The sequence below is a fragment of the Notolabrus celidotus genome, chromosome 19, assembly GCF_009762535.1.
Source record: "Notolabrus celidotus isolate fNotCel1 chromosome 19, fNotCel1.pri, whole genome shotgun sequence".
In the NCBI taxonomy this organism is placed as follows: domain Eukaryota; kingdom Metazoa; phylum Chordata; class Actinopteri; order Labriformes; family Labridae; genus Notolabrus; species Notolabrus celidotus.
Window position 1 is genome coordinate 21056011 of NC_048290.1, and position 27960 is coordinate 21083970.

General features: G+C 39.9%; 2 protein-coding genes across 3 annotated transcripts in view; one reads left to right on the forward strand and one right to left on the reverse strand.

The window, feature by feature from the left end:
- The window catches only part of rassf6 (Ras association domain family member 6), a 51622-nt gene that overhangs the window by 3169 nt on the left and 20493 nt on the right, over positions 1-27960 (forward strand). Inside the window, exons 1-2 of one of the 2 annotated variants that reach the window (XM_034709881.1) lie at positions 9779-9800; positions 10047-10582. The gene's annotated coding sequence lies outside the window, so the exon portion shown is untranslated. Of the gene's footprint in view, positions 1-9778; positions 9801-10046; positions 10583-27960 lie in introns of those variants that run through there. The other variant, XM_034709877.1, reaches the window with a different exon arrangement.
- On the reverse strand, positions 1140-27924 carry musk (muscle, skeletal, receptor tyrosine kinase). The gene is made up of 15 exons (XM_034709876.1): positions 27712-27924; positions 27417-27544; positions 26490-26631; positions 26202-26326; positions 21582-21741; positions 21085-21091; positions 17154-17417; positions 16867-17060; positions 16300-16323; positions 16093-16181; positions 11785-11959; positions 10382-10562; positions 10110-10301; positions 7305-7453; positions 1140-2998 (listed from the first exon to the last, which is right to left on the reverse strand). Exons 1-15 carry the CDS (start codon positions 27842-27844, stop codon positions 2298-2300), a joined length of 2664 nt encoding a protein of 887 aa, XP_034565767.1. The 5' UTR covers positions 27845-27924; the 3' UTR covers positions 1140-2297.

Sequence of the window (27960 nt, forward strand, 5' to 3'; positions counted from 1 at the left end):
AAAATACTCAGCAAAAGAAATAGTGCCTCAAAAGAGTATCACCTGAGTACACTACCTGTGTACTTTCCACAACAGAGGGCAATGACCAAATGATTGAGGAAAATAAAAATAAAGAGGAAAAGTTCAAATAAAGTAAGTCTCATGAGGTAAAAGTGGCTTAAATAAAGTAAAGAAACAAATGTGGTGCAGACAGAGACATCAACAGGGGTTGTGAGGGGAGTGAAGGCCACAGAGGAAGTGGGAGTGGGGCTGTCTGATCCACAGAAACTTTGTCTGCCTTCTTTAAACAGTTTATATTAGGCATCCTCAAAAACACACACACACAAGGAGACATCCTCACACACAGGCAGAGGGAAACAAACACAAAACACATCCTCAAACTCAAACCTGCTCCAGTAAGTGGAACAAGTGGCTGTGAGGATATTTTTTTGTGACACAGAGAGTAAAAACTGCACACAGTCATGATGCTTAGCACTGTGTGAAAAAGAATCTGCTCCTTTGGTCCCTCTTGTGGAGGGTATTAACACTGCAGCAGCCACATGGTGAAATACTTCAGGGTGTTTTCGTGGGAGGGGTGAGGGCTGTTGTGGAACATATGTTGGAGGAGGATGTGATTTAACAGATAGACAAAGTCCTTTAAAGCAGAGTGAGGTTTAGGGTCAGACAAACAGAAATGTGCAACTTATCCTTCTGTTTGTGGCTCCACAGATGTAAAACTCAGCATTTTTCATATTGCTTTATTTCATATTGATAGATGTGATTTGATGGTGATTTGTCATTGCAATAAATTTTTGGTCGTACGTCAGATGTGTTATTTATCTGAAAAGCTTCCCTTGATATATTACTGAGGGAGCTGTGGTGGATGTGTCATTTTCTGTTTGTTGTATGTATGTGTTTTTTTCACTGCTATCACACACTCACCATAAAGCCACACGACACAGCAGACTGCTGTGTCGTGTGGCTTTTGTTTCTTTTTTGTTTCTTCAGTTGGTGATTGTTAATGATTTTTCAAAAGACACCAAAAAAGAGACATTTTAATGTCAGAGTCATGTTTATAATCTTATAAATATTTTAATTAACATGAAAGGCATACAAAGAAATAACATATTTAAACTGAAATAAGAAGAGCAAAACCTGCATCAGTATGTTGCGTAACAAATAACAAAAGGTTAACATCACACATAATTTATAAAGGATTTAAACATTTATGTGAAATATTTATATTTGATATCATAAACATTTTCTCTCATTTATAAAAAAATTTCCTTGTATTATCTTCACCAAATAAAGTCAAGACAGAGTTTTGAGTAAACCGAATATGTCACATAAAATGAACGACAGTGTGCTGATGGTACTGAAAGTGTGAAATAATATGCCCCATTAAATTTGCCTCAGTTTAAATGAAACCAGAGGGCCAAGCTTGACCAGAAGGAGAGTTTGTATCCTTGGGTCACTTCTGACATTATGCTTATTTATTAATTTTGATAATGAGGATACTTTTGAACATTGGGGAAGTGTTGACCGTAAGTCACAAACAAAACTGCCACTTTTTTTCATCAAGTCCATCAAGTTCTGGCAGATGGCAGTACACCAATGAGTCTGGTTCTGCTCAAGGTTTCTGCACTGCAAAAACTCAAAACCAAGCAAGTATTTTTTGTATAATTTCTAATAAAAAAAAAAAGTATCTCATCAAACTTAATACAAGTCACACTGACCTGACCAGTCCAGCAGAATGTACTTAAAAATACTTTTGATAGAAAAAAACGTTTTAATTTGATCAAAAATTGAATAAGGACATTATTCTTGTTTCAAGAAGGTTAATAATATTTTTTTTCGTACCCCATTTTGTACTGCGTGTTGACGCAATTCGGGTGTTATTTTTTGCTGGCTTTTAGTTTCTTGAAATAGGACTTTGGCCTTGTCAGGTGAATTTGGATAGTATTAAGTTTAATAAGATATTTTTATTAACAAGAGAAAGACAAAAACCAATAACAGATTAAATAAACGACACAGAATTAACATAAAAATGCCCCAAAAATGGAATAGCGACTTGTCTATTAAAACAATCAACAGTAATGCTTTAAAGTGAGTGTGTGCCACTGTGGAATCAGAGGTGACCGTTCATTTTTTTATTGGTTGCTGAAGAAGAAATTTTGTTGCATTCTCTTTATAAAAAGTATATTTGTAGTTCTCACCCTGTTTGTGACGGCTTTAAAGCTTAAAATGAAGACATAATAAAAGAAATCCAACTGTCTGACGTGAAAGAAATGAATCACAATGACTGAAAAGTTCTGTGGTTAGCAGTCTGCCTCAGTTTCAGCATTCACGCTTAACGTGTTCTGATGCATACGTTCCAGTATTCGATGTATACTGCTGAAGCTTGGTCTATCTGAAGGGTGTGTGCTCCAACAGAGCCTCATCAGATTGTACAGCTCCAGAGGACAGTTCTCGGGACAGGAGAGGATATGACCATCACGCACATAATAGATAACCTCCTCATGACCCATTCCATAGTACGGCTGCATGCCATTGGAGAAAATCTCCCATAACACCACACCGTAGGCCCACACGTCTGATTCAGTGGTGTAGCGGTTGTAGAAAATCGACTCTGGGGGCATCCAGCGAATGGGGATGGCATCATTCTCATTGGCTTTGTAGTAATCTGCTGAATAGATGTTCCTGGAGAGGCCAAAGTCAGCGATCTTCACAATCATATCCTCCCCGACTAAGCAGTTTCTGGTTGCAAGGTCACGATGGACGAACTTGCGCTCTGATAGGTAGGCCATTCCTGCCGCTATCTGCTTAGAAATCGATAACTGCTCAGTGCAGGAGAGAGACACAGCTTCCATCTCCAGGGAAAAACTGCGTCCTGACAGGCTGGCGCGGCTGAGGGTGCGTACAGATTGTGACGGAGATCTCCGGCGCAGGAACTCATTGAGGTCCCCGTGGGCCATGTACTCAAACATCAGACACATGGGTTTACCCACTGCACACACACCTGTGGAAGAAAGCATACAGAGGATATTTAATCATAATGTTTTGTAGAGCACACAGTGGGCTTATGAGCTGTGCATTTTCCCTCATCAGGATTTAAAGAGAAGAAACACAAATACCAAACCACATAAACGTATCACTGACATCACTGAGCTGTGCTGAATGGAGTGTTTTTTTTTCTTCAGCAGTATCATTAAATGAGTTCATTCACCGTTCAAGGTAAATAAATATTCAGCCTAGACATAAATATAGACTAAACCATCCGTGAAATGGCCTGCACACAAATAAACCCTCATGCACAGTGGATGCACAGTCTTATATCAGCAGGCCTGTGATGTAAACACAGTATATTTCTAAACTGAATGTGTGTTCTTTACAGCCTGTCAGTGCTGCGGGGAAATGTGAGCAATTAGGAGAGAATTTCACATTTTTTTCACAGGGAGTGGTTTGATTGTGTCTGCACTTCATGGGAGTCTGAATCAAATTAAGATGATTTAATTTCAGTTAAATAGAAATGTCATGTTAATAAGGCAGCAGGGGCTTTTCCTGAGGATAGACATATTAATCAAAATAGATTCCTTATTAAGTCATTTCAGATTTCCTTTGCATAAAGCCAAAATAAACTCTCTAAATCTGCAATGAGACTCACGAGACAATTACTTAACTCGATGGATCCAAAAGGGAAGCTTGCAAGACTCAAAGGCATGAGCAGTTTATTTTGGGTGGATGATTGTGCTCATCAAATTCAGCATTTCCACATTTTCTCAGCTGCTATCAAAGCTTTTATCAATCAAAAAAAGTAGGAATGGGACATGAATTTCGAATGCTTGAATATTCATATTAAAAATGTAAGAGTTAATGCGAGTATTATTTCATTTTAAAAACACAATTTTTGGCCGCTGTTGGCCTAGCAGTATAAGCGCGCGCCCCATGTACAGAGGCTATGGCCCTCGTCGCAGAGGTCGCAGAGGTCGCAGGTTGGATTCCAGCCTCGACCATTTGCTGCATGTCCTCCCCCTCTCTCTGCTTCCCACATTTCCTGTCTCTCCTCAGCTGTCCATTAAAGGCAAAAATGTCCAAAAAATATATTTAAAAAAGTCCCCACAATTTTGCATTGTTTTCCACGGTGCCTGGTTGTAATACGGTGTTCCCGGCAGAAGGTGGCTATAGAGTGTCTTAAAGCTGTTTGCTAACAGCGTTAAGTGATAGGAGGAGAATGCTAACTGCATCAAACAGCAAAAGAAGAAGAAAACATTAGCGACAGTCGCTGGAAATACGTGTGTCGTGGTGTGAGATTCAGAACCAGAGAACATTTTAAAGACTGAGCATGACTATAAATGTCAAGACAGACACTGCCTGTGCTGGCTACTAGCAGAACCTCGTCCTGGTGCTGGTTAATGTGACTGCAACACAAATTATAATTAAGTCTTTACGTTTACGGTCCACACCTGCAGCGCAAGTGTTGTGTGACTCCCTGTTGTCTCTTCTTAATGTTTCAAACTTTTGTCAGAAGGCTCGACCCAACAAAAATAGACTTAAAGACCCAAATCAATAACATGGTGACTGTATGATTAAAAAATATTGTAATACCAGTCTTATTTAATATTGTTTAGCCCTAGTCTGAGTCCCTAGTCTCAATTATGAATAATTGCCTAATAGATGCTTCTGATTATGGAATAGTATTTTGGCTTGAAGTGCCAATCCCTCAAAACTAGCTGTGTTTGTTTATGCATGCATTCCAGTAAATATGTTCTGTAATTTATTCTACTGAGAGAAATGAAAGCACACACTGTTAAAGCCCAAAAGTGCCCAGCAGAAGTTGTAAATGTCTCATTCATAAAAACTGGCTTTAACTCTGACTCCAGTTTTTAACTCTTTTATGGGCCTGTGGAAAAATATATGAATAATAAATCACCAGATCTGCCAACAGTAAGAGAAAATAAAAATAAAATCTTGTGCATCAGACAGTGGTTAAACTTTCTCTGCCTGGAGCCAATTTTAGCTTCAGCCCACGCAAATTTGTCTGACGTTTTCCAATACAGCCGATGATTAGTGCACTTGTGGTCAGGCCACTGAAGTGCACTGAGCCTCAGTGCATTTCACTGTTTCTCACTGACCTGCCAGTAACCCAGACACTAACTCTGTCAAACACAGGATTACACAACCGTTTGGTGTTTTATTGTGTGAAATAACACAACACAGAACATATTTGATAAAGTCAAAGCTATCCTAAAAAATGAAGGGTGCCATATTGTGGTCAAAAACAATATCAACAAAGATTAAGTTGCACACACACACACACACACTGGAGAACGTTTTGTTTTCTTATCTGTAATATTTTGCCATTTCACAGTGATGTCGCTTGCTCAGCGAGTTCACGTTCTGTGGGTCACAGAGTAGGACGGTTCTCCAGGGGACAAGCTCTGATTACTGTTCCCATGAGTGTGAGTGTGAGGGTGGTGTAAGACAGGGGGTCTCCACATGCAGGACTGCAGTTCAACAGTAGCTGGCTTGCCTGAAGATTAGTAGCTGGATCAAAACGGTTCACTCCCACACTAAATATACAAAACAAATAAGCTCAACCTGCTCATGCATATAGGGAACTGAATAACGGCATGGAGACATATGGCGCCTCTAATTTTGACACAAGCAGGTCATGAATGACGCATATATTTTTACACTTGAGTATTATTAGTCCAGAGGGTGATTAGAAGTTAACTAAATAATCAAATCAACTCTTGTTTCATGTCTCTAGAGACCTCTGTGTTTCAGGGTGTCACTTTACATATGAGTTGTCTGAAAACAGAACAGAGGATATACGATACTATAGTTTGTTACTCTCTATATATATTTTTTCTTGTGGTGAATGTTGACTTAAACAACATTTCACAACGACTGGAGCTGTAAAATGAACCAAAGCAAACAAACTTCTGTCAGCACAGACAATGACCAGCGGCTCTGTTTACTCACTGACAGTATGCCACATGTCTAAGTGTCTTCCTGGAAGTATATTGGGATGCTATCTGTTTGTATTAGATTAGATAAACTGTATTAGCCTGGATAAAAATTAATAGAGGACATTTGTTTCAACCAGGCCAACAAAGGCACTTTTGTCGTCAAGCAGCATTTGTTTACTGCCAAACAGTCTTATCTGTATCTATGAAGGCTTTATAGAATCATAATGAAAAATAACTGAGGAGGACAAGAGCATTATAAAAGGGAAGTAGTCTACATATGTGTGTGTGAGTGTGTTTGTGTCCGTCCTCTGCTAGATAAACTTCCTCAAGCTTTGAACTTATCTTAATCTCACAAAAATGTCTCTTAGATAATGGGTTGAATAACAAGGTTTCATAAAGCCTCTTAGGTTCTCTGCTAGCTTTGTTGTTTGGACCAAGGCTTTAAGGCAACCTCCGGTCTTAAATAATGAAGGCCATGTGGAAGTGCTAAAAATTGCAGTTCATAAAGCGTCCACTTGAGGCTGGCTGCAGAAACTCCAGAAACCACATACACACCCTTTCAGAAATGACCATCTTTAGTGCAATATTAAACATGTTTACAGCCTGGTTCAAAAAACGGTTTATGTCTGAATAGCCAATTTCTCTCTTAGCATACACCGTATGGAGGGTTAATGTTTTTATAACTCATTATTTTTGAATATATTACATTTATGAGTTTTGCCCAATTAAGGGCATGGCTGACTTGATTGACAGGTGGGCATCCTGTAGCTGCTAGCGAAAAGGCTAAAGGCCCGCCTCTGTACCTCACACTATCTTGGAAGAAGTTAGGTTGAGTTCAGCTTTTTCAATTTGGCACCCTTGACGATCGTCTCCAAATGAGGGCTTCAGAAACTGTTGGGTGACGTCACAGCTACTATGTCCATTTTGTATACAGTCTATGGGTTAAACTTCTATCAAGTCACATCATTTTTTACTTGAATTGTTCTGTGAATATCAGAAATGCTCTCTCTAAATCAATACAAGTTTTACAGTGGGACATTTTTGGTTCTTTATCGTACTGCTTAAATGGAAAACATGTTAGACATTAAGATTGATGCAGCAGAACCATTTCCCACAATGCAGTTCAAGAATCAACAGATGAATTGGACATTTTTATTTCTCAATTCTCATTTCCATCAGGTCCCATTTTCCATGGTTCTCTATCTGTTTTTGCACTTACCATATCTTGCAAGAAAACGATTGAGGTACAAAACAATGTAAAACCCAGCTGTTACTCTAGCCTATCTGGGAATCTGGCCCTGACTCTCTTTCTTTCCCACTTTCTCACACACACAAACACACACACCCACTGACCTAAGAGTCGTACGATGTTTGGATGGTCAAACTCGGCCATCAGTGCAGCCTCTCTCTGAAAGTCATTCTGCATGTCAGCTGAGGCTTCCTCCTTCAGCATCTTCACAGCCACCATTGTGAAAGACTCCATTGGCAGCAGGCCAGGTGCTCTGCAATAAACAGACATGCACAAATATATTAAAGCACATAAGCATTTAAAATCCTCTAAAAAAAGGAGAGTAGTTCAGGAATTGTGAGTGTAGATATTGCTTCTTTAAGAACCACTTACAAGTTCATTAAACTTTGAAATTGTTTTGATATTTCGGTAGGAATTTAAAAGATTTCTAATGTGTCATTTGAGTCCACTAACAAGCAGCAAAAAAATGCAACTGTATCAGTTCAGTGGAATGTGAAGGTCAGTAACTTGGAGGAAACATGCGTTCAATACACAGTAGGACACAAATACACACACTTCCTGTGTTGTCTGGCTCGAGGGGCAAACTAAAGTCAACATGTTTTTTTTCTCAGTTTAGTTTTAATTTTAGCTGGGGCACAAAACACACACACACACACACACACACACACACACACACACACACACATGCATGAATATGGTAACACACGCTCAGACACACACCAATAAACCACAGATTGTTCCCCATCTGTCAGGGAAGAGGACTTTTGCTCCTGGAGTCTGTTTGGGTCACTGCATATGTTGTATGTGTGTTTGAGTGTGTGGTGCATAATTGTGTGTGTACAGTGTGTGTTATGCTCTCGTACTTCCAGGTTTGTGTTGCCAATTTTGAGTAGACTCTCAGAATCAGGATGTGGCTATAAAGTGAGAATACCTTTATTGTTTCACTTCCTCCATGAGGTTTCTAGAAATGTTTCTGTGTGAATGAATCAACTCATTTTTATTAGGTCGCATGTATAGTCTACGAATGTATGTGCATAAGTTAGCCTGCTTGAGTGTCTGATGTATTCTCAGGGGTGTCAGTATACTGCACCATTCCAGTTTTTATTAAGGGATTACCAGCTATCTTGAAGGACATCTCGGATCTGCTCAACTACATTAAAGTGCTACTGTGAAAATTCTATAAACTCTAAGAATAAAGTGCAGAAGTTGCAATACAGTGTTTCATATGTTCTTTTTGTGGTGTGCAACAACGGACAGAGTAGATGACAGACCACGACGAACAATAGATGAGTGTGTCGCCTGCTTGTGAACTTAAAAATAGCATAAGCATAGTAGCCACTATAAAACAGGATACTGTAGCTATTTTTATGTCTTAAACTGTTGATCCTGTTTAAACCAAATACGCTGAAGGTTTTATTTTACATGGAAAGCAATACATCAAATAGAACTTTCAAGTCTGCAATAAAACTGTTCAAACATTTTTACTCTCAGTACATTTCCACCACTTTATATCTGTACAACTAACATCAGACTTTCACCAGATCTGTGTCCAGGCCGTCCCGGCTCCGTGCTCTCTCGTGCATCAACACCCACCGAATGCGTTTTCATAAAGTAGCACGGAGCAGGACCACTAGACAGCTGGAGTCATGTGATCAAGGTTTTGCCGTGGTAATCACTCAATCAACGATTATCCGACACCTCTCCTCATCCATGTTGTCTTTATCGTCCTCTCAAAACCTCTGACCTGTTGTCTCCAGACCTGGCTCCGCTCATCATGACAGTTTTTTGTTGTAGTTTAGTGAAATACGATCTAGTGATAATGCAGATTATTTTAGTCTGAAAATTTACCGGACATTTTAATTTTGTTTTGGTGCCTGACTTCCTGTCCTTTGTTGGGATTTATGTATCATGTTCCGGCATCCGGCAAATATAGAAGTCGTGCGTATCTGAGCTTAATGGCTCCGACTTGCCGGATCAGAGATGGAGCCGGAGCACAACAGAGCGGATCCAGTGGAAGTTAACACATTGACTAGAATGCAAACCTATCAGATCTGGTGCCGTGACGGATCAGAGATGAACCAGACACGGATCTGGTGGAATATGTCTTTAAGTCCATCATAAGGAATGCTATATGATAGTGTCTTTAAAATGTATATAATTTTCCATACATTCACCCATACAATGCATTGTAATTGGGTTCTGATCATAAATGGTGGGACCTGTTAAGGAAGAGAGAGATGAGGCCAAGATCCTTCTCTCACTAGGTCAGAGAATCTTTATCTCAAAAGTTTATCTCAGCAGTAATTTATTTAGGAAATAATTTAACTGCTCTTAAGGGACCATGGAATCCTATAAAATGTGGATAAGATTTGAAAACAACTAAGTCAGTACCTTGCAGCAATTCTTTGAAGAAGGATGAAATAAACTTGCAGAGACCTTTTTCAGAGACCTTTTTTTAAATGATATTTTTCAGATACGTGTTTAGATTTCTGATATTTCAAAAGGGCAACTACTGTATGACTAAATTCTGGTTATGTGTCTAATCTTAGGGATTAGTCTGAGGTGTTCATGTCTTGCTGTGAACAGCTCCAGTGTGCAGTGTAAGTGACACCTATAGCAGCCAGCCTTGTGACTTTGTGAATGACGCAGCAGTTCTCAGAATGACCAGTGGCCTTGCTGAGCCACTTTATACCCCCTCAGCCTCTCTGCAGCCTGTCTGACCTCTTTCTCTTTCTCAGCCTGAGTAACATCCTTAACAACATGTTCCCTTCTGATGATGACATGGCAGTATCAAGTGTAAGTCTGAATAAGGCTACATTGTGTTGAAATATCCTTCTTTGTTTCAGCAAAGGCTCTTCATCCACCTCTCACCATTCCCCTGTCCCTTCCACGTCATCCCTGCTCCTCACCTGGCTTGGAAAACCCGTCCAAAGGCTCCCTCTCCAATATCTCTAACATATTGGATATTATTCCTGGGATACTCCAGGGCCAGCAGCTTTGAGTTCAGTAGCAGGGGAACCCTCTGGTACATGGGGTTAGGGTGGAGTCGATCCAGGAGGAGCTCTGAGGGAAGAGCACTCAGTGTTGGGGTCTCCATGGCTCTGTGGACAAAAGGAGGGAGTGATGAATAAAAGGATCCACAGGTGGATGCACAGACGTGTAAATCTTGCTCGAGTCCCACCTCTTCCGGTTTCTCCACTGCTTCCTTTGTCTGCGGCAGGCAAGGATGACGATAGTGAGGAAGACAGCAACTGCGATTGATGTTAGGGCGATGACGATGACAGACATGGAGTAAGCTGGAGACGATGACATTGGTGGGAGGCGAGTCGTCTGACGCGGGCCTGGTGCTTCAGATTTCATCACTGAGAGGCAGAGACAGCATGTAAGTCAATCTGCTACATCACCAACGTGCAACTATCAACCTCAATATTAAACTCTATCTTAAACTCTTGTTGAGACGTATAGGCTGGTTATGAAAAGGACCGAAGTTAATACTGATTCTTCTGCTGCTGTGAGTCAGGTATCACACAACTGTACGTCAGTGAAAAAGCAGATTTACACACTTTCTGAGGTGAAAATTCTCAAAAAGTACAGTAGCAAGATGAGATTTGTTGCTGAAAAAGTACTTCAGGACAAACTGGCAAAGAGGAGGTACTGCATCACAAATTGAAAGTGTTCATGGTTGCTTGAATTAAAAAATCTGCGATGAAAATAAACCTCTATTTACAAAAAATATAGATTAAGGAGTTGTTGGTGTCTCTGGATTAAATGACAAAATGGGTTTGGGTAATTGTCACCCATTTTCATGAATGCATCGAGTTCCAACAACACATTTATATTATTTCACAATGTTCACCTTTGATTTTTACTATGAGACACATTTGTAAAAGTACATTAAATTGATAGTGGCAGAATGTTGTATTACAAAAATGCTGTCCATTAGGGTTAGCAAATGGTTATGGTAAATAGAATCCTGACTGAGTGGACAAGACCCTGACATGAAGTGGAGGGGTCTTGTCCACCCTGTAGGTCCGCAGTACTCTTCTCTGAGTTCTGCCGTTGACACACCTTTAAAAATAAAGGAGGCAACTGTCACATCTTTGAACCCTACTGCTATCATCACCACCGCTCATGGTTTAAGTTTCTTTGTAGCGATCGGTAACCGAAAGTTTCACTCTCCTGCTCTGCTGCTTTTGCTAATATTGCTGGACAGGCTCCAATATGTGATCATCTGTGTTGTTTAGCATGCTGATCTGGCATGCTAACCGAAACAAGGGTTTTAGCCACATTGTTCACCAATATGATGCTAACGGAAACTAATTGTCATCTAGAGGTAAAGAAGCAGTAACAAAATGTGCCTAAACTCTTTTCTGCCTGTCAGTTTGCCTCTCACGTTCTATTTGATGTATTGCTTTCTCACGTTAAACCAATCAGAATTAAACATTTTACACAACCGGAAGATCAGTAAGAAAGCTAGGTAATATAGAATCAACCGCAAATGATAAAGGAAATAATAATAGGTGGACATTGTCTACACTAAGTGTCAGGAATCTGACACCAGGCAGAATGCACTGCAGGTAATACCTGGTACCATGCTCATCTCTCCACACTGTGGCACAAGACAGTACTCCCAGCGTATATTGGGATTAGAAGTGAAACACCACGGCTTGTCACTGATTCCTCCGGGATTCCGACAGAAATTGTCTGAGTTCTTCAACTCTGGAATCACATCCACAGACAGGCGGTGCTGATGGGGAACCTATGAGACAGCACAGAAAGGTACAGGGAAGAAAGAAAATCAGTGAACTGCAGAGTTCTCTTGACCTTATAAGATGTTTTTCTAAAGTAAAACACTATTAAATGAACCAGGGGTGTTGACAGTTGAGGTATTTTTAAAAAAGTAGTTTATGTCATAAAAGCATTTGTTGTTTCTTCTTTCTATTCCCTAACGTTGCAATCTAAGTACATCTTAGATCCAACCTGTGTATCCAGAGGTGTTTTAGAGGAAAATATTGGAGTTAGATAAAACAAACCCCTCCTGAGAGATTGGAAAAGTCTGCTGATTAAATTTCTTTTTGTATAACTGTTTCCTGGAATGTTCAAACGTAGGCAAATTTGCGTGTTGAGAATTTCTTGCTTTCCATGAAATTTCCGACTCTTCATCAGGAGAGAAAACAAAAAGAGAAGGCAAACACTATTCAACTATCTTATTATTCAAGGCCTTGTCTAGGATCGGTGGTAAGGTTACAATTTAATGGCTGCAGAGGGTGTAAAATGTGCTACAGCAAGGGGTATGAGGGGTTGCTCGATGTTTCTTTCAATCTTGAGTGCCAATTCAAACAGTGAACATCTGGTGTGTTTGTGTGTCATAAGCTTAAGTCATCAAAGGAGCACTGGTCCAACCGTTCCCTGGAGAAGTGGAGTTATAAGCTGAAAGGGCTGGGTTCAACACATGTGCTTCTGAAGCTGCATGCATGAAGAAAAGTCCACGTGGGATTTATTCACCACTGATGTGGAATGTTTAAAACAACGTATTGTGAAAGTAGACAATGCAATTTTGTAATGTAGTTTTCTTTATATATACTTTATAAGCATCAGCAGGGGTTTAGCATACCTCCAAAGGCTCAGAGTTTTTTGGGTTTAGAAATGACACCTACCAAATACAGTGTCACAATAGAAAATAATAACTTCAATGTATATTAAAAATTAAATGTACCAGGATATTTTGATTTTTAACTTGCATTGCAAACATTCGGGGTAACTACCAGGTGTGCTGACGTACTGGTACTAAATTATACCCCAACAAAGCCCAGTGAGAATGAAACTTGACACTTAATTCATTACTCTTTATGGAACTGTGACAATGATAAATTATCATTCTTCCTCATTAAACATATTTTTAATTCTGTAGTTGAATTCTCAACAGTCTCCATTCAAAGGTATGAAATAAAGTTTAGCTGCAGTATGTCTCCCTGACTTAGCACAAAATAGGACACCCCTCACACTATGCTCAAAATGTGTAACATATGTGTTTAGTATGTGCAGGACATAAATGTGATTTTGCTATGGAGGCCAACATGAGCCATATGGAACAATTTAGATTTCTGCTCACATCCTGCAAGACCCTGCAAGTGTAGAAAACTTAATACCTATTTGAAAAAGTGTCCTTTAAATATCTGCTCCTTGATGCATTAAGGGAAACATTGACTCCAGAGCAAGACTTTATTTGGTTTTCGTTCTGCAGGTCTTAGTAATTGGCCACAGACATTAAATCTATTAAGAAAGGCTGATATTCTTGTGACTTTAGTGAAGGAGGAAGGCAGGTGAAATGTTCTCCATAAATTTGACAGTAAATCCACCCCGAGAATGACACAAAAATCATCTGCCAGGGCTGATTCATCTAAGGAAGTCTTTGCATGTTTCTAAAAGTTAGAAAAGCAAAGTCGTTGGTATACACACATTGGCATTTCCTCTACTTAACTGTGTTGCTGCTATTTTGCCCCCACTATTAAGCTTAAATGAAAGCTTTGAATAGACAAAGAAAACGAACCTCTGCACTCTTATTACAAAATAAATCAAGATGTTGCCTGTAGCAAGTCAGATATTCATTTATTGACTTTTATATAATCAGCTAATGAATGCAAGTGAACCATGAATCTAATATTTGGGAATTTAAGAAGCCTTAAACAACAACAAAGTCTTATACTGTGTCGTCTTAGCCATTAATTGTTGTTTCCGACACATTTTTCCCAAAAAGAAGAGCGTGGGTTTTCACTCGGTCTACCTCTGTGAAAATGGTGCAATCAGCTTCACAGTCTCCTCAGGGAGAACTGCTTTAGCAGAAATGATCCCAATCATGATAGGAGCCTATTAAATTCACTAAAAGGAAATGAAAGCTTAGAATCTTGCCAGGAACTAAAACAGGATGGGATTATTTTTGATGATAATGCTCAACAGTCTACCTTTTAATTTATGTGTATTAGCTCAATCTTATGTTTTTTCCAGGAGGGAGCACATGCTACTTTCTCACAACTTGATTTCAGTGTATATTCTCAGACACTTGCTATCCTGAGTTGAGTCTTACCCAACGGATCCAAAATGCCATAAGATTCACACTATCCTTCATTTTTTCTTTAAGAAAGGGTCCGTGGTTTTAGACATTGGTAGATAGAACAGGCCTTCTCACTTCTGTCCAGTGAAATTTAAAATGTCACAGGCGGATTCAGCTATGGCTAGCTAGGAAATTTTGCTAACTTTATTTTGCCTTAAAAATCGGCTGAGTTTTCCACCGTTCAAAAATCCTATAATGCATTTTAATATGTAAAGAGGTCCTGACTAAATACTTGATGGATATATGCCTTTTTTTTTAAGTTGTGTTTTTTGGGCATTTTTGCTTTTATTGACAGGATTCCTGAAGAGAGACAGGAAATTTGGGGAGAAGAGAGTGGGGGAACACATGCAGCAAATGGAGGCGGCCAGGAGTGGAGCTGGCGACTTCTGCGACGAGCATATATAACCTCTGTATGGACTTGTAGTTATATAGCGCTTTTCTAGTCTTTCTGACCACTCAAATTGCTCCCACACGACTCGTCGCATTCACCCATTTACACCACATTCACTCACTTATGGTCGAGGCTTCAGTATTAGCTAATCTCATTCAGATACATTCACACACCGCTGAACAACAGCAGGAGCAATTTAGGATTCAGTGTCTTGCCCAAGGACTGCAGGAGCTGGGATCGAACCACGAACATCCCAATTAAGAGAAAGCCGACTTTACCCACTGAGCGACAGCATTGGCAGAAGCAGGACCAAATCCAACAGAACAAAGGTTAGAACAAAGTTGTGGATGTTTCTGTCCTTATCTTGGCTATTTTAGTATCCTATTTTAGTAGCCATAAAAATATCATCACTGTTTCCTGATTCTGACAGAGGTTCCCTGCCTGCAAGTATGCACCCAACGTGTGGATCTTCTGATAAATACACAATACAGAAGCATAATATCGACTAAATCAACAAATAATTGACAGCCTGCAAAGTAAAGTTTTTAAATTTAAGATGATTTTCAATGAAGGGGATTAACAGACCGTTATTGGGCTGATAAGTCTTGCCATGAGAAACTTAACTTTGAGTACATATTTGTCTACTAGAGACTATATTGAATGCAACATCAGTATTTACCTGAGTTGTATGCTCTAAGGTGCGCTTGGGGTGTGCACAAGGGAGATACATTTCGCAGTACTTCAAGTTTGAGCCAACATTGAGCAAAGAAAGAAAAAGATGTGATTTGTGAATTACATTAGAGAGCAGAAGTATGGCCGATTTCTCAAACGTATATGTTCATGTGAGAGAGAGAATCATTTCAGAGTGTGAGTGTGGTAGTAATGGAGTCTGTTCAGCATATGCGTGTGAAAGCTAATTGCTTCCAGAGACAGGATGTGACATTATGAGCCCCTCCCTCTCTGCTGACCTGGCACACACACACACACACACACACACACACACTGCACAGGAGAGTAGTAACAGTTCACCCTAACAGACCCTCTCACTGAGGAAAGCTATAAAAACATAAAGAGGCTTTTGGGCCACAGGGAAAGTGTGTGTGTCAGTGAGCGTGTGTGTGTGATTGCGTTTGCACTTGTAAGCACTTCTGAATGTTTTTCTGTTTCAGCGTCGAGGTCAGGATTTGATATGTAACTGAACATCCTCCCAAAAAAGAACAAGCATCACTTTAGTTGGTGGCCTTGATGTCAAATCCCATAAATGTTATCAACACTGTTCAACGTTTCCCACCTCATCATGTCTTTTACAGCTGTGATTGGAGGGCCGTGGGGTCATTATGAAACCGTAGTATTAACATTTTACATTCTCTGTAAACACAAAGCACTGTACCTGTTGGCTCCATGACTGACACGGTGTCCCAGACCTTGTCACATTAATGTGGCCTTGGTAGAAACGGCCTCTGTCATTGTAACAGGTTGCTGTTGATTCCAAACAGAGTGGATATTGGCTTAAAATGTTATCTTCAATGGTTATTACTTCACAAATGATGCCCTCATAGTGAGAGATTAGCTCTGATGTTGCACTTTTTTAACTTACTTGTAATTTGATCCCTCTTGATGTCTGAAACAGAAAGATAAACAGTCTTTTTTATCAAAAATACATAATCGTCAATAGCCCGACTACACCACAGAGAAATCAGCGCTGTCAGTTCAGTATTGTTAGGTTAGCATTACAGAGCAAATGAACCAGCTATTATACCTAATACTTAAAAGAATGTACCACACACACACACAAGTGAAGCTGTGTATTTTGGCTCAGCTGGTCAGACCCTCTACATGACCTCATCAGTATCAATGCCCTGAAGTACAGCAGGCCAGGCTTTATTTGGCTCTCAGCACACAAGCAACTGCGCCCAGCCAACCCCCTGCTTTCTTTTATATGACCCTTCATTTCCTTTTCACTTTAATGCTAGACTGCTGTGCTGTTCTGAAATACAGAGCTAACTAAAGATAGACATATACTAGATAGGCAAGAAAAATGAATCTAAGATGAGGATAAAGTGAATTTTGCCTTAAATTTAGTGTGTAGAAATGCTTGTATTGTTGTATACCAGCATGTTCTTTGAAACACTCCTTCAGGCTGTCTCATTGAGGTATATCTTACCTACAAAAGGGACATGTGTACAAGCATCAGGGTCTGTGTGAAGACTTGGCAAAGCCTGACAGTTGGGCAGCAATGAATTTGGTTTGTGAGATCCAGTTAGAGAGCTGAAGAAGCCAGGCTGGACTGAGCTGCTGCCCTCAAGCATCATCCACTCCTTGTGGCAGTACAGTTCCTTTACTGCCAGGCAGTGCTCTCTGATTTGAAAGAACAAAAACATGGTTATCTATACTCCTTACTTTATTTCACACATTCCGGTCACAAGTGAGCATGTTAATAAAAAGGCGTACCTGCAGACAGGTTTGGGTGCCGGTCCTAACCCTGATGGGTTGCAGTCAGGGAAAGAGGAGTGGCAGAGCAGTGAGCGTATTGCAGGGCTACACAGCATACTGAGTCCCTCCAGCTCTGTCCACCAGCTCTGAACCAGGTACTCCTGCATGTCCTCGGGGTCCGATAGGGAGGAATTGAAGAAAACCAGGAGATCATCCTGCAGGTTGTTACGACAGACATCTCCTCGGTATGCACTGCAGTAACCTGAGATGCCCTTGTAGAGTCTGTCGGAAGAAACAACTGTAACTTTATGATTTGATTGATTTACACCTTACTGAAGGAATATCAAAGTTTTACACAGCTTGTCTGCTTTCTGAGTCAAAAGAAGTCCCAAAAGCACAAAGATGAGTATCAAACTGCTTCAAGCCAATATCAATGAAAAGCACTGTACAGAATTAGCGGAGTAAGTACACATACTACATGAACTAATGTACATGCTTCTGATTGCAACAACTAGTGTATCCATTACTGTGTTTTTTGGGGAGTAGGAGCCTGAACCCAACTTTCCTGATTGTCTTATCCATAATCCGGCTCGGCACAAGGACATTCAAAAACAAACGATTCTCGCCAATGAAGCCTCAGAGATTGCATGAAGCATGTGCAAGTGAGGCTATCATTTTGTAAGAAGGTTTCTTTCATTGTCATCAAAATTTCCCTTCACTCAGAGTTATGGTGTAATAGAGCCCAGATGACACTGGGTGACAGATGGGTATACTGAGTACTGGTAGTCTGTTTTGCACAACGCTGAATTATAGAAACAGACAGCCATTCACACATAAATGCATTAATGCCTCCGGGCAATTTAGATTCACAAATGAACCCAGTCTGCCCTTACTCAGACCACTGGACAGTCTCATTTGTATCCTCTCATCTGTTTTAGCAATAACCCCACACCAGATCTGGATAAAGTCTGGTAACTGTAAGACCATACGTGCATTCCATAATCTTGGAAATTGCAATTACTGTAGATCTGGGACATATCTTATTTACGATGACATATTAGATAAATTAATTTATGTTGACCTTCACATATATAATGGAGTAGTGTTATGAGAAATATGTAGCTGCAAACTGGCAGATAACTGGCCATGCAGCCATAATTGCCCAAGAGAACAGGAAATAGCAACATGTGCAAGCAATGGACATTAACTGTAAGTATCCATCAACACACAGGGAAGCCAGTGAGCCGTGCTTGGCACTGCCCGTCATTTGTTAAAATGTTGCTGGACCAGTTTGTAATTTCTTTGTGTATGTGTTTTACCCTGAGAAAGAGAAACTGTGAGTGAAAGATGCCAACTATATGTCACTGGAGAAATCAATCCTTGGTTGCTTTGCCTGATGGATAATGAACTCTTGTTGAGGTGTGTGCTCAACATACTGCATGTACAGGGGTGGATCCAGACTTTGTTGAATGGGGTGTCCCAACTGCACTGCAGAGGTGGCATAAGGTACAAGTTAAAAGCATTCATTTTCAATAGCTGTCTCTAATAATTATACCATAGTGACCCAAATATGAGACAGGGGATTTTCTTGCATCAAAATACATCTGAAAAAGTATGATCATCTTGGTTTAGCAATTAAATTTGAATATTTGTTAAAACAGTGGACTGTGTCACTTGTTTGTTAAGGGAGTTGGCTCTTTATGATTGAGGACAGCTGTGCTTCATTGCTACAGTGCCAGGGGGATGAAAGATGAAGTGAAATGGTGACCGTAGCAAAGTACATGAAAGTAGGACAAGTTATTTGACAACTGTAGCAGAGTTATGATGCCTTTTTTTGAGAATATGGTTATGAATGCATAAAAGACGTCAAAGAGTTTCATGTCCTTAGGTAGCAAATCTAAAAAAAATTGTCAAGTGCCTGCCTGTGGCCATCAAACTCTACAACTCCTCCCTCTGATTGCCTTCCACTTAACATCCTTGTAAAAATTACCTTCATTCCCTGCACTTTTTTACAAAGCTTATTCTAAACTATTCTGCACCTCTGTACATACTTATATTATTATCATTTTTTTTTACCATATGTATTTCTTATTTTTTAATTTTTCTATTAATATTATTTGATATTCTTACTTATTGTGTATAGGAGTAACTGTAATGACTGAATTATCCCCCACAGGATAAATGAAGTATTTCTGGTTCTGATTCTGATTCTAATTCTGAAGAAATTCAAGTGAGTATGTGACCGAAACAGAATCAAGGTATGCCCAATACCAGACCCGGAATACTTCAATATACTGCAGCTTATTTTAATATGTATGCTATTTAAATACCAATATCGTAAGTGCTTCATTTTGACATGTGACCATATTTAAGTTAATTTTGATATGACAATTTAATTTGAAATCGTTATTTAATTTAAAAGATGTTGAAAAAATAACTCACCTTGTTTTATTGAAACAGTTTTTTATATTATTATTAATTATTTAATTTGAATTAAGATCTGGTCTTAAAAACATTTATATTCCAAAAATGTGTCTTGGGCCAATACTGTATATTCCTATATTCCTCTTAAAAGTAACACAACAGAATGGCAACATAAACTCTTCTTAGCTTAATTCTGCATGGACACAAAAAGAAGATGTTTATGCAAAATAAAAAAGTCAAAGTAATTAAACAATGCACTGTCATCAATACATTTATGGAAATGTTTCAGTAACAAAGTTTTCCCTCTATTTTTGTTTGAAGTATTTCTCTCCTATGCACCCTGGGGAGCAGTCCAAAGATTTTGGGCCCCTTGGAAAAAATATAGTGGGCACCATGATTTCACCACTGCAAATGTCCTTATAGTTTTTTGGGCCCTAAGAATCAACCTAACTTTTTCCCCCTATGGAGCCCCATTGTTATGCACCTAACCTATGAAATAGACCTCTTTAAGAACTAACAAAAAAAGAGGTGCTCCATTTAAATGCAAAGAAAGCTTCTAGCAGCCTGTAACAACACAGTCAAAATACTGTTTCTGATTTTAAGTTGACAAAGCACTGGCCAATCATATTTTTAGATTTAAGGGTGTCACCTGTGATGGTCTATCAGATTTCACGCAGGGCTCATATACAGTATACATTTTCGTATGTATGGGGCTAATATATATCCTCCAGCATACATATTTCTCTCTGTCAGCCTCACATCCATGACCTCTCTGCTTGACGGTCCATCTGACAGCTTTCAGTCCACCTTCCTCTCTGCCTGCCTGTGTTCTGCAGCTCTTTGAAACTCCAGATGTTGCCTCATGGGGAGGTTGGTGCTTCAGTAGAGTAAGTCAAACCATCAAACTCAAACTGACCAGTAAATCTATCAAACCACATCATCCAACCATGTCCTCCTTCATCTTTACTTTCTCTCTCCGGCTGTGTGCTTCTACGTCCTATAAATATTCAGCCCAGATGTGGTCATGAGTTGGCAAATCATGTAAGATCTAAGCATTAAGCATGATCCTTTTGTTAGTCTCTGACCTGCACTCTGCTGTCTCTTTATTTTTACCCCAGAAATTCCCATCAGACATCGAAGGGCCTACATTTCTTCTTTCGCCCCTACAGAAGTCATTCGTTCCCTCACTTCCTCCCGATATACCTCTCTCTCAAGAAACACCGTCCAGATGTGGTGGCTGGTTTTTGTGTTGTGGTTCAGCAGAGTTCAAATTCAACTCTCACCATATGGATGACTGAGAGACCGGCTCACTCTTGGCATTGTGGGTTTACTGACAGCTAAAGTGCATTGTCATTTTCAGCAAAACCAAAGCAAGTTCCTGCCATAAGTTTGTCCAAACATGCAGTTATGGTGGATATGAAAACTTGCAATGTTGCATTTCTGATTCAAAGTGTTTCAACTGGGCTAAAGCATTTTTTATCAGTCAATGAAAAATAGTATGTAAGTACAAGGGACGGTCTCTTACCTCCATTCTACGGGGAAGTGGCAGTATCCAGAAAACGTTGGTTGAAGAAACGTAAGCAGAAGAAGAGGTGAGAAAAGAGGAGACGAACAAATGAGAAGAGGAAAAAAGACAAAAATCAGTCTTTGTAAGAAAAGAAAACCAATCATGATGCTGCTCTCACCAACTCATAGCTAGCTGTGAGGATACAGAGGGATAGCCAGGTGGAGGGACAGTGTGTGTGTGTGGTCAGGGAGGAGGGGTGTGAGTGTTTTTTTAGGTGACTGTGGTCATGTTTTTGTGGGCAAGTGTGGTTGTGGTATCAACCAAATGGGGGACAACAGACAGCTGAAGACACAAGAAACAACTAATTTAAAAGTTAGCATAGCAACAGAGCTATTAGCACCAACCCCCTGACATGCAGACATGAAAGGGATGAAAAGATCTCAGACTATTTGATTTATCAGATACTGTGAGACATTCGATAGGAGTCAAATGGGGATGAAAGTGTGTGTCCTTACCTGCCACAGTGACTCTTGCAGTTGCCTTCACTGTGTTGGCTCCTGCGCTGTGTCTGTTGGAGGCCAAACACGTGTACAGAGCAGGCTTATTCACTGTCACCTTAAGAACCGACAGGATTACTTCTCCTGTCAAAGTCTCCTCAACTGATGCTCCTGAGATCTGCAAAGAAAAAAAAGACAGTAAGAGAAAAAATACGGCAGCAGAAATGTGTCTTTGTGTAAGGACATTTCAAAATATGATGTATAAGACGAGCCAGATATACAGCCATTAAGAGGACAAAACTAAATCACCTTCTGTTAAGTTATTTGGTTTTGTCATCTTGGCTGCAACAGCAAAACATCAATATGTTACGCCAACCTATTGTACTGTCTTATAAAGTTGTTATGGCCAACATGGTAAAAGCTCTAATGAAAAAATCCCTGTGGAGCATTATCTATCCAGTTGGAGTTGTTTGTCTGACCACATAACACTATCTGCTTAGCTCTGGCTCCAGTAGTTCATAGGAAATATTTTACTCTTATTAAGCTGCTACATGTCCACTTTTGTCAAGCAGCTGGCTGATAACTGTCAGTTTGATTGCATGGAGTTGAGGCTGCTTGTCTGAAACAGTGCTCATTTTGGCAGCAATTGCAGAAAGTCTTATTTTCAGTGTTAAGACGAAAATGCCTATTAGTTTCAGTCTGTTTTGCCCTCTATAGTTTTAGTTCTAGTTATGGTCTAGTTTAAGTCAATAAAAGTGAATATATTTCAGTCAATACGTTTGGACAAACACTTTTTTTAACTAAGCCAATAAGACATTGTTATCAAGGTTGTACTGTAGGTTGCATCGGGGGAAAAATCACCAGTGAAAAGAAAGGATGTATGCAAGAGTGAAATTTGTACCTGCAGCACACTTGTTGCGGATACATGGCAAAATTAACGTTGTGCCCCTAAAAAGAACGCACTGCTTTTTATTTTGACAGACAGAATATATTTACATTGGGAAAAATATTGTGGATTTTGACATCTGACTGTCCATCACTAACTTTTTGGTGCCATCTCGTCCGAAACAAAAATCAAACCTACATCCATCCAATTTTTTATGATCATTTTTTTTTAAGCTCATCATTGTCTCATCTTTGTCATTGAAAAAGAGGTCTTGATCAACATTTACTCATCAGACATCATTTTCATTAAGGAAATTAGCAATGGTCTGATAGCAGCCTGCACAGTCCCTCCAGGAAGTTGCGATTTCGCGATCGCAACTATCGACGCAAATTCAACCAATCAGCGCGATTTTTTCGCGGCCTTGCAATTTTTTACAATCACCGCAACTTTCCCGCAAATTTGACCAATTACATTAATCTCAGCCCCTGTACGTCATCGGTTTTGTCATCAATTTGACTTCCTTGGAACATAAACATAAGTCCTCACTTGATCGGCACTTTTCAACAACAAAACACGCACAGAGAACGGGTGAAAAGAGAGGACAGCAGGCAGGACAAGTGAACATGACAACGTTATTATTTATAGATTGAGGGGCTCAGTGTTCACTTGGTCTCTACCTGCTGCAGGTGTGCTTTATGAACCATCTCTCCTCACCTCCATGCATCTGTCTCATCTTCATTGATGATTTTTATCCACGGTGTGCGTTAGTGACAAAGACACAACCGGGGGACATCTGTTTACTATTTGATGTTTGAAGTTGTTGCCGTGGTTACCGTAAAAAGCTCTGCGTCTACAGCTTGATTTAATCCAGTTTGGTGAAACATCAGACACATTTAGTAAGTTTTGATCAACTCCTTGTCATCAAAGATGCAGATTAATTTCAGAGTGCCGTGAACTGACTGTGCATCAGTCTCATCAAGAGAATCAAAATACAGTCAGTGGCCACATCAAGAATGTTCTCTAAAAACAACTGTAATTTAGCATATTTACTTGCCCCTGAGATGTTATTGGGGGAAAAAAGCAAAAAAAAAACAATCGCAACTTTCACCGCAATTTTTTCAAAAAGCTGTCGCAAATTCAGGCTTTTTGGGCCGCAACAATCACAAAAAAATCCCGCGAAATCCTGGAGGGACTGCCTGCAGAACATGCTTACAGACAAGCAGGTCGATTTTTGTCACAAATCTCAATCTTGAAGGCAAGAAATAACTACTGTCTTTTGTAACCAGCTAGCAAGGCTAGTCCAGGGAGATCAGGCTGTTTGTTTGGATATTTTCCGGTTAAAGTGACTCAGATCAAGCCACACAACGATTACTTTTCTTTTTCTGAATACAGACAGTAATGTTAAAGTGTCATTGATTTATTAGACAACACTTTCAGCGAGCAGATTAGGGCAGATTATCATCAAGAGAATTGTGCTTTCACAGTCGCAAACCAAATTTACAATATATATAAAGATACGAAGTGTAAAGTGCCCACACACTAATCATTAAACGGCCTCATGGGTGTTGAGTTGATAAAATTAAGTGTATATAAATGTGGCCGTAATATAACCACTTGTAATAATTTCAAAGATGTCAAAATTCCCTGGTATTCACACCAGGCAGATGTTGTCCCATGAATGTGTTCGGTTGCTTTTAGTACATGCATTCACACTTGCATATATATTTGTAAATGATTTATGTGACAGTCTGCAGTCTGTGTGTGCGTCAGGGTGCTTGAAGTGCACTGTGTCTATATTTGAAGTTGTGTGAGACAACGCCTGTTTTTAGGACGAGCTTGTTCCAGCCATGCTGAAATTAATGACCTCAACAAGCTGCCAGAAAAGCAGCTCATGCAGTAATTCTAATCGACACACACACACACATACACACACACACACACACACACACACACACACACACACACACACACACACACACACACACACACACACATTATTTACAAGCATTATGGGCTTGTAATCACATTGTAGCTAGCACCCAAGTCTATAAAATAGCCAGACATTATGTGGTATATGTCTGCCTGCATAGCACACATAAAAATGTCTGCTTTCATGTTGAATAAAAAACGTGTTTTACGTTCATGAGGTGGTCAAATATGATCCTGTTGAAAAAAAAATTCAAAATCATATCCACTTGGTTACAAGGTATAGTTAGGTGTTTTTAAGGTTCAGAGAAGACATAAAACATAAATATAAGCTTAATGGGGGGTTGGAGGTTTGACTAGCAAACCAAAGAGAAACAAATCTTTCCTATTTAGGTTGTTATTTTTTAATTTCATTATCAGCCAGTACCTCTACCTCTTTAATTATCTGTCTTTTTATCATTCTGATAAACATCAGCCTTCTATAAAAGTTTTGTATCCTAGTAAGACCATCTATCATGACCGGGCCTAACATCGAGCCAGAGTCCTTAGATCACACGTCAGCAGTTGACAAAAAACCATTCAACACTGTTAAAAGTCTCTGTGCTCACTCTCAATTAAAGCCGATAACACTGTGAATCACTGGCTAAATGGAAAGCAATCTCTTCAATCCTCTGTCATCATAATGAGAATTCCTTTGCTGTTTATATCACTGATCCCACAGCCAATCTCCAGAGTGCATCCACTTTCTGTGCCTGTGCCTGTGCCTGTGCCTGTGCCTGTGTGTGTGTGTGTGTGTGTGTGTGTGTGTGTGTGTGTGTGTGTGTGTGTGTGTGTGTGTGTGTGTGTGTGTGTGTGTGTGTGTTTGGGTGTGAAGGAGAGAGGCATGCATGGAGACAGAGCGAGCAAAGTGAGTGGATTAGAACTTGTGTGTTATAGAACAAAACAGTGTGTGTAGATGTGTGTGTTGAGGGGCCTATACTCAAGATAACTTTGCTGCAAAGTCATATGCTTCTACATTATGACCTCAATTGCTCTGATAAGCTGTGCAATATGTAGATAGATAGATATAGACAATATACCAATAATGTCCCTGTGTCCCTGTTGTCTCAAACAACTCATGGTGAAAGGCCTCAAAGGAAAATAACATAATTAAGCATGTGAACAGATGGCATTGCTTCTGCAGACAAAGATATAAGGCACTCTGAGGACCAGGCTGAGATTTGCAGCTGCATCAGCACTCAAGTAGGTTTGACATTATAAGAGATCTACCTGAGGACAGGTACTGAACAAGTCACTCTCTTCTCTCTGAAAATCCTTGTGTCTTTTGCGTCTTGTAAAATTAGCTGGACCAATTGTCCCCATTAAAGCATTATTTCATCTCAGCTGTCTGCTCCGGGACGTTAGGGAACTTCATGTAAGAAGCTCATCAGACTGGAATAAGTGTTTGGTTTTCTGGCTATCTAATCCATTACTGTCACAGCTGATCCATTATGTGAAACTTTGCAGCTGACAATGTGACAAAATTTCAACTACGTGATGATATGTGTCTGATTCTTTTTGGCCTTGAGTGATGTTCGAGCTAAACTCGACCACTGTGAACAAGACAAAAGTATTCTTAGAGAGATCAAAAGCTTCTATTAGAGACAGAGGGACCAAGCATAGCAGGAATGTGTTTAATACTCCAGCTGTATACACTTATTGACCCTGATTGGGCTAAACTGAATGTGCCTAGAGAGACTGTCAATTCAAAGAGAAATATCAGCATCAGAGAGCAATAACTCACAATGGCTAAAACCCATATCCCGATAGTGAAGCTGAACACTCACAGTATTCCCGTTTTCAAGCCAGGTGATGGTGGGGATTGGGTTTCCAGTGGCGTTACACTCCAGGGAAATCTGGCTTCCATATGCAACCCTCTTTTCCTTTGGAACTCGTAGGATTCGTGCAGGGGCTGAGTACAAACGCACAAAACATTTAGACACTCTACACCTTAACCTCAAACGTCACAAAAAACAACAACCAATTGTTCATTCCACTGTTCTGAACTACAGTTTTGAAAGTGTGTATGTACAAGCTGGGAAGAAAGTGAAACCACGTTCACATACTGTACATACCCTGGACCTCTATGGTTACAGGCTTTGAAAAGGCCAAACCAAAGCTGTTCCTGGCGACACAGCGATACTGTCCAGCATCCTCCTTCTGGATGTTATGTATCTTCAGTGCACCATAGTCAAGAATGGTGACACGGTCAGTGATCTGGGAGGGAGGAAACAATTTGTTACTATATCACATGTTTTAACTTTTTTATTTGTTTATTTTGTAAAGCTAATATGGATTTCCTATCAAAATAATAATACTGAAAACCATGCGGAAACAGTAAGGTTTTCTGGTCTATCTTATGCTCCTAAGTCATAGTCAGACTCAGAACCCAATGCTTTCCTTATCTCCAGCCCATGACTGTCTTACTTAAACTTAGGGCAGCTATGGCTCAGTGGTAGAGTCGCTTGTCTCTTAATAGGAAGGTACAGGGTTAGCTACCAGCTCCTGTAGCACATGCCGTAGTGTCCTTGGGCAAGACACCAAACCCGCAATTGCTCCCGAATGTGTATGATGATATTAGCTAATACTAATGGTATGCCATAGCAGCATCTGCCATCAGTTAGTGAATCTAGTATGAATGGGTGAATTTGACAAGTAATGTAGAAGTGCTTGTGGTCAGAAAGACTTCAAAAGCATCCATGTGTATAATTACAAGTCCATTTACAAAACTGAGGCTCTTGTCTTTTTTTGTGTGTAAAGTTCTATTTTTATTTACATCTTTATTTGGAGAAGATAGGACAGTGGATAGAGCAGGAGATTGGGAGAGAGAGTGGGGGAATGATGTGTGAAAGGGGCCGTAGGCTGGAATTGAGCATACCTGCTATATAGGCGCACAATTTAGACACCAAGCTGTATCCACGCCTGGCCATTCTCATTTTTATTGATAGAAAATGTACAACAAAATCCTGTTATTGGTTGTACTGAAAGAAAAAAATGTATACCTTGATGAGCTCATCATCTTTTAGCCAGGTGACATCAGGTTTGGGGTTACCAAGTGTGACACAAGGCAAAACTGCCTTGGATTCTATCAGAAGGGTCACATTGGTAGGGTGGCGTTTAATCTGTGGCTCTAATGGAAAATAAAGACATTAGAAAAGCAAAAAACACTGGGTTAGCCTCTGTATTAGTACTGTTATTGTATTGTTCTCAGGGAAATTGTAACATCTGTACATCAAAAAAACATCTGCACTCAGTTTCATGATTGACCAGACCCCCCTTCCCTTAAAACAGACATACTCATCTTAAGCTGCAGCGCTCCACAACTCTTGGCTGGCTCTCCAATACCATTACTTGCAATGCAGCAGTACTCTCCATTGTCTAACTCCCTCACACGTGGGATGATCAACATCTGACCCTGCTCCCTGGTCATGTACCGGGGGTCATAGTACCTGGTAGGACAAAAGTAAGTGTGTGGGAAGCAATGAAGGGTCTGATTGTGAGAAGAAGGTACCATTTAACATCTACTAGAAAAAACAAGGCGGAAAA